General features: G+C 41.2%; 1 protein-coding gene across 1 annotated transcript in view; it reads right to left on the reverse strand.

Moving 5' to 3' along the window:
• Positions 1 to 7,532, reverse strand: part of PTPN14 (protein tyrosine phosphatase, non-receptor type 14) — a 236,816-nt gene that overhangs the window by 13,067 nt on the left and 216,217 nt on the right. The window contains exons 16-17 of the mRNA XM_019516448.1: positions 3,084 to 3,212; positions 1,752 to 1,986 (exon numbers count right to left, since the gene is read on the reverse strand). Of these exons, the coding sequence (XP_019371993.1) occupies positions 1,752 to 1,986; positions 3,084 to 3,212 (364 nt within the window). The remainder of the gene's footprint in view (positions 1 to 1,751; positions 1,987 to 3,083; positions 3,213 to 7,532) is intronic.

Here is a 7,532-nt window from a genome sequence, read left to right on the forward strand (position 1 = left end):
AGAGAGAGAGAGAGAGAGAGAGAGAGAGAGAGCATACATAGATAAATGCTTAGCATACCGATAGACTCAGATGCCTGGCTAAATACACAAGAACTACAGCAGAGGCAAGAAGTTATTTCGGGTGGAGGGCCACTTACTGAGTCAAGTTTGGCAAGCTATCGAGGGCCGCATGACAGGCAGTCAGGGGCAGATAAATATTAATTTTCTACATTTTTTAGGGGCCCCATGGGCCAAACAGAATGGCCTGGCAGGCCGCATTTGGCCCAACTGCCGCATTTTGTCCACCCCTGAACTAGTCAGGTTCTTTGCTGAACCTCTCTCCAGGTTGTTCCAGCAGGAGCTGGATGAACAACACAAACAAAGCTCCTGGGACCAATTTGCCACTACACTGTGCAAACTTGGTGGAAAACAATTGCAGTCAGGAAGTTAGCATTTTATGACTACTTTGCACACATGGAAACAAGTTCATTCCATACAAGGCTGTGTTGCACTGTGCCCTCTCTTCAGGGAAAAGGGGACAGCTATGTTCTGACTACAAATATTTCAAGAGCTGTGGGGGGGGTGTTATAAGGGTGAAGTTACACGTTACACTTAGACCACACTAAATCTGTGGAACGTTAAGCAGTGTTAAGGTTAGAACATGCTGTTTAATGGTTAATACTATTTCTTCCCTGCACAGTTCTGACTTGCCATTAGAGCGCTGGTAAGCAGAAGGATGGCTAGAAGCCAGGACTCCTGAGATTCATCCCAGATTTGGAGGAGAGGGGGACCTGGGAGCAGTGCATCCTGGGATGCTAGAGGACTGCAAATGCTCTTTTTATCACTGTGGAGAAGACTCAAGTTACTCTAAACTGAGCTGGGTAGCATGAACCCAGAGCCAACCCTCCCCTGAAGTGGTGTAATCTAGAGATGCTCAGACGGCACTTGGCATGAGTTAACAAGCTTGGGTGGGATGCTTGGGTTTTAAGTGCCCTTAGTATGGTCTAAGTGTAATATGTAACTTCACAAGAGGCACAGCATTAAAAACAAAACAAAACACAACAAGATAAGCAATTAGAAGCTTTTAGCAGTAGAGGAGGGTGTTGGGAGTTCAGGGCATGTATGGAATGAAAACTTGATTAATAATTTGTAGGATACCTTGGTACAGCTGACAATTCTGCTTGAGTAGTAATGCAATTAATTACAAGCAGCGTGCAGTTCTCAGCATGATTAGAGTAACATAACATAGAATAATACATAAGTAACACACATTACTTACTGGGGCACTGCATTTGAATTGCTAATAAAGTAGTAAGGGACAGTATTAGATTAATACAAGTAAATACTGTGGCTGCATTTTCACAAAAACGAGAGAATTCCACCTCTCCGCATACCTCCCCCACTACACCAATATAACACACCAAGCAGAGGAGGTACTGTGATTACTGCTCCTGACTAACAACTGGGCATATTCTATCATCTTCACTGCCCTATCTCTCCAGCTCTTGTGCTGACCTTTCTCTTATCCTGTTATGTCTGGTGTTGCAGGTTGTCAGCTCTGGAGCAGGGACTGTCATTTTCTATCGCTTTCTGTAATGCTTGCTGCAACGGAAGCCAACCTGGTTGAGATCTCCAGATGCTACCATAAGTATGCATGTTAAACAACAACAGTAATTCTGCGGTACCGCACGTTTATAATCCAGAGTAAATAAGATTTTTTCTGAAAGATTTTAAGTGACTGAAAAATGTGCACATTAAGTAGGGAATCTTACATAAAAAGCCTTGGACTTCTTCTGGACAACCATGATCTGGCCAGTCAGTATACTGCAGGTGCCATACTGTCCTCTCTTGCCCAGAAAGAAGATGTTTGACTTTTAGACCTGTAGTAGCATAGCAACCAGAATCTGTGCGGAACTTATTTGTCACCTTGAACTTCCCATAAGTGGCTGAGCTGTGCTTAGAGCCCAGTTTAGGCCAGTAACGATGACTCTTACTTCTTCCTCCCTCCTGAACCACAAATGGGAAAAAAAACACAAAAAACCAAAATGATTAGTCTTCTATTGTTACAGTTACAAAATTCTCAGGAACCGAGTCCATAAGGCTACTTACACAGGTAAACCAAGTTCTACTTATCCTTGTTCACAACACAAAAACAAGGAGCATTCCATGAAAGCTAATGAAATTAAATTTAAAGTCAACATTTTATAAAAGTTACACTGTGGAATTCAGATTATCACTGAGTCCAAGAGTGAAGAAGAACTAGAAATTAAACATTTATAAAAAATAAACTAGATAAACTAAAATAAAGTGAGGCATGTATACACAGACCTCTGGCATAAGCCAACCACTGACTGTAACATGTCAGAAGGAATTTCCCCCTAGTGACAGGTTATTCTGTAACTGTCTATTATGAGGATTCTTCTCCAAATATCTGGTAATGGTCAGCATCAGACACAGGACTAGTGAGATCCCTGGTCTGATGTGATATGACAATCCTTATGTTCCCATACGGCAGCAGGCCACAAAGCTGAATTCAGTGTTTGTTAGCAACCTGTGCCAGTTCTTGTAACATAGCACATACTTCTTGGATTACAATAGAAATAACTGTTTTGCTTGGCAAACAAATAAAAAGATTTTTTAATGGACATTTCTACAGGAACAGCAGCTTCTGGTCTCCTTTCTGCCGATAAGAACGATGGTATGCAGAGCTGGCCTTGGATGGATAGAAAATATGTGTCATTTTAACCAAGAGCAGTTCAGGGTTGTCAAATTCCAGTGGAAATCTCTCTGTTTTGTTTGGCAAATCAAAGTATTATTCCAACAAAACTAAAGCCTTACTGTTTTTTCCTTAAAAAAACAAACAAAAATACCAAAAAACATAAAAAAACCCACAACTTTAATACATGCTGAACCTAATACTAGAGAGCTACAAATTTCTTTTTTGCAGCACTAGATTATGTGCAGGCAAGTGTTCAGAGGGAAGAAAATGAGACAATAAAAGGTCTGCTGGGGGGATCCCAACAACATTGATTATTGGACTGAGTAAGAGTGATTATGGTAGAGTTTCACATTTAGAAAGAAATGCTCTCAGCAATTGTACATACCTCTTCAGCTGTGACCATGGCTATAACATTCACCCCCTGTTCCCATACCATCTGCCAGAAGTCATGGCATGTGTGTGGCAAAGGTCCTTGTGTGGCTATGTAGTGCCATTCCTCTCCACCAACAGTAACCTGGGAATCAGAAAAAACATGGATAAGGCCAACCTTTTCTATGGCAGCTGTTAGTACAATTTTTTTAAATGTAAAAGACTGTAATAAAACCCTTTACTCCTAAGCTTTCACTGTACTCCAAATTTGGGATAAAATTATTATAATGATTATTGTAAATCAGCGTAAGATATTAACCCTTCCAGGCTTCCAAGTGCTCTTCTTCTGCCATGAGTTAAAGGGCTTGGACATTGAACAAAGGACTTCCCCAAGATTCTCCCAAATGACGTGTTAAATAGTTATCCATGGATGCAGCGGGGAACAAAGACCAGCAGTTTCAGAGAAACCACAATGTCATTTCCTGTTACTGCAGGAAAATCAATATAAAGCAGTGCGTGGCTCAGAAAGGTAAATGTATTTTCAAGGATCTGTTTCAAAGTCCACTGAAAGCATCAGAAAGATGACTCTGACAAGTCTTAGTCTGAACTGTCCTAAGATTCTAGCCGTTTTGATCCTGTCTTAATTTATAATGGAGAACAATTATTTCTAAAATGTCCTACTTTCATGTGGATCTCCTTTAAAGTTGCAGTTATACTCATCATACACCAGTCTGAAATACCTTTTGCTGGCCAGCTACGAAAGACAGAAATAGCATAGCAAGCTTTGTTTTGTTAGTTTACTCTTCTTTTATCAATATGTGTTTTCAGGATGGTGGTTGCAGTCTGCTGCTCAGTATATATGGCACAATGAATGTTTTTTTCTAGTGTAAATTATGTAAATCCATACTCAGGCCTTTATTCAACACACAATTGACATAACAGATCTTGTAAAAAGATATGTAGTGTATTGCCCTGTAACAGACTAGGCAATCTAAAATCAAAGTCCTGAAAAAAGACTTACATACCCTACATTGTGTAATAATTCCAACGTACTGGTACATTATCTCGAAGCATTAATCTTTTATTTTATACATAATTCACAACATTTTAGGTAAATTGTATATTTTAAATATTTTATTAACAAGACATCTTATAAAAGAACTCTAAAAAATCTTCATATTCAGATAATTTAAAAATCACTTTAAAAATGGGAAAAATAAAAAATAGCATTTTATTAGTAATACTTGCTAAAACACATTTTAAACAACATTTTAGCAGATAAAAACAAGAATCAGATGAACCAATTACAGCAATTTTTAACAACTATATATAAAAGCATACAAAAGCAAAACCAGATCAAGATGTGCACGCATAAACACACATGCATGCACGCGCCCAGGACTGCAACCTTCTAATTCCAAGCTTTAGCTTGGAGCAAATTTTTATGACAAAGATATAAATCCCAGAGAAAGAGATTTATAATAGAAATGCTGACATAGTCATAAATATCAAGGGGCTGGCAGACAATGCTATAAGCAGCAATCAATAATTCTGACAAGAATAAGTAGGTACCATGTCTGAAGTATAGGGCTTCATATAAATTTTAGAGAAGTCAGGCAGTTTAGCTTCTACTACTGAAACAGCACTTAATTTGGAATGTTTGCCTTTTGCAGCTAAATACTACACATTCATGGCATAGTTGTACAATTACATTTCTGCTGCACTCAAAGGGTCCTTTCTTCCTTTTCAAATCTAGTTCTTGGTCTGTTTCCTATTCAGTAATATCCAACACTTTCGTTTGAGCACGACAGGTAAAATCTGTGCGCCAAATCCAGGTAACTGCTGAACAGTCCTTGAAATCAACTGGCATTTCAGATGCTCAACATCTCCCTTGATCTGGTTCTGTACATATATGCATATCTATATTCACATCTGGTTTTATTATTGGATTAAATCTGAACATAATATGGGACTGATCCAAAGCCTGCTGAAGTGAGTGGGAATCTTTTTTCCTATTCACAGAAGCTTAGGGCTGGAAGGGACCTCGTGAGATCATTGGGTCTAGCCCCCCTGCCCTGGGCAGGAAAGACTGCAGGGGTCAGACAACCCTAGCACACAGTGCGCATCCAGAGTGATCTTTGGATTAGGGCCCTATGGCACAGCAACAACATGCATTTCTCTTTAAAAAAAAAAAATCAAATTTAATGATAGCTTTGTCTCTGTGTTCAGACTACAAGCTTAACAACCTGATAGCAGAGGAGCAATTGTAAGCAAGCAGAGAAGTGCTGACAACCCCACAGGGATTGCAGACTTGGTGGTAGGAGTCAGGATCCTCCAGGCATGGATCTTATCAGGAAGATATAGGAGTTTTCTGTCTGCTGACTTCTGGTCCAGCTATCAAGCCTCCTGGCACATGATATGAAACAACCATAAATAGTGTGGAGGGAGAGCCATGCCTGGAATGCTTGCTGCATTCTGATGCCTCGACGGCAGGATCTCAGAAATGGAGTACTGGGCTGCAAACACACTGTGCTGCTGAGGTAAATCTCATAGATGCGATTTCACCTTCTAAGCAAAAGAACATCTGCTTGGCTTCTGGAACTGCCACTTGGAGTGCAAGAAACAAAAAACTCTGGCAGGAGCCACAGCGATATACCAAAACATTAGTGCATATTTCTGCATGCTCTATAGATCTCCAATGAGAGCATGTCCAATGCTGACACATAAGATGAAATGTGGACTCTTAAAACTGGCTGGGGAAAATTCTTTTCTGGCTGATACCACCTTATGGGCACAATTTATGCTGTTGGTATTTTTTTTTCCTCCCATAAAGTAGATGAAAAAAATTGGATTCAGTAATCCATCATTCTAGCAATGGCATATGATGCCAAAAAACAGTATCTGCTACCCACCAGGACTCTGGTTGAAAAGTGATAACCTGCCAGGATCCTAGTTTAGAAAGGTGTTTTTGAATCAACAGAGTTTAATATCGTAAATCATGACTAAAAAGGCCAGCTATTCTCTTTGAACGTAAAGGCTTTTGTTCCTGGAAAGTGTAAATGAACAGAATATCTTGTTATTATAATTTAAATTAATTCATGTTCATTTTGTTTTTAGAATGGGAAAAGCAGGGAGCCCTGTCTTACCGCATGAGCCTCTGGCACGAACAGAGTACCAGTACTTCTCTTAGGACAAAGGGATTTGAAAAATTGTTTACTGGAAGTTGAGAAGATAAAAATGAGTTTGCACGCACTGCAAGACAGCTGTCTGCTAATGCTGACCAGACAGCATGCTACCAAGGGGCACGCAGAGTGAGAATGTATGTACTGTACCTTCAGTGACTCTTTGCATGGATGGCTTTAGAGCAGGGGTGGGCAAAATGCGGCCCAGGGGCTGGATACAGCCCACCAGCCCATTCCATCCAGCCTGCGGGACCCCTAAAAAATTTAGAAAATTAGTATTTATCTGCCCCTGGCTGCCTATCATGCGGCCTTCGATGGCTTGCCAAAACTCAGTAAGTGGCCCTCCTCCCAAAATACTTGCCCGCCCCTGCTCTAGAGTAAGTAGAGCAAAGCAAAGCTTTTTACAAAACACTTCTATTTATAACAGTGCAGGCTGAATGACATGTGGACCTTTCGAATTTTAGGGACCTGATTTACAACACTTCTTGCCTGCAGCTGCGCGCACAGAAAAAAAAAGGAGTGCACTAATTAATATGACTGCACAAGCAATATCTGTGGATCCACCTGTAGACCTGCAATATCTGTGTGTGCATGAAGTGAATGCAATTTTGCACACATTTTTAACCAGTGGAACTGTAACCCTAATTATTAAACACCACGTTTTATAAAAGTTTGCAGTAAAATAATAAAAGTTGGATAATGGCTTTTGGGGCTACATCATTTACATGCTACCAGTGGGTGTGCACCAGCAAAACCACAGTCCAGGTTACATAAGACAGCACAAAGCTTAACAACAGATGGCCATTCTACCTGGGGATACAGAACTGGGCCATAGTTTCATAGTTTCTAGGGTTGGAAGGGACCTGAGCAGATCATCCAGTCCGACCCCCTGCCATGGCAGGAAAGAGCACCGGGGTCAAACGACCCCAGTAAGGTGGTCATCCAACCTCCTCTTAAAAACCCCCAGGGTGGAAGCCTGCACCACCTCACTTGGAAGCTGGTTCCAGACCCTAGCCGCCCTGACCGTGAAGTAGCGCCTCCTGATGTCCAACTTAAACCTTCCCTCTGCCAGCTTGTGACCGTTGTTCCTGGTCACTCCTTGCGGCGCTTGGGGGAACAGGGACTCCCCCAGTGCCTGCTGATCCCCCCTAACCAGTTTATAACAGGCCACAAGATCCCCCCTCAGCCTTCTCTTTTGAAGGCTGAACAGGTTCAGGTCCCGCAACCTTTCCTCATAGGACCTACCCTGCTGTCCCTTGATCATACGAGTGGCCCTCCTCTGG

Source organism: Gavialis gangeticus, unplaced genomic scaffold, assembly GCF_001723915.1.
Source record: "Gavialis gangeticus isolate Ggan-Ray unplaced genomic scaffold, GavGan_comp1, whole genome shotgun sequence".
Taxonomy (NCBI): Eukaryota; Metazoa; Chordata; order Crocodylia; family Gavialidae; genus Gavialis; species Gavialis gangeticus.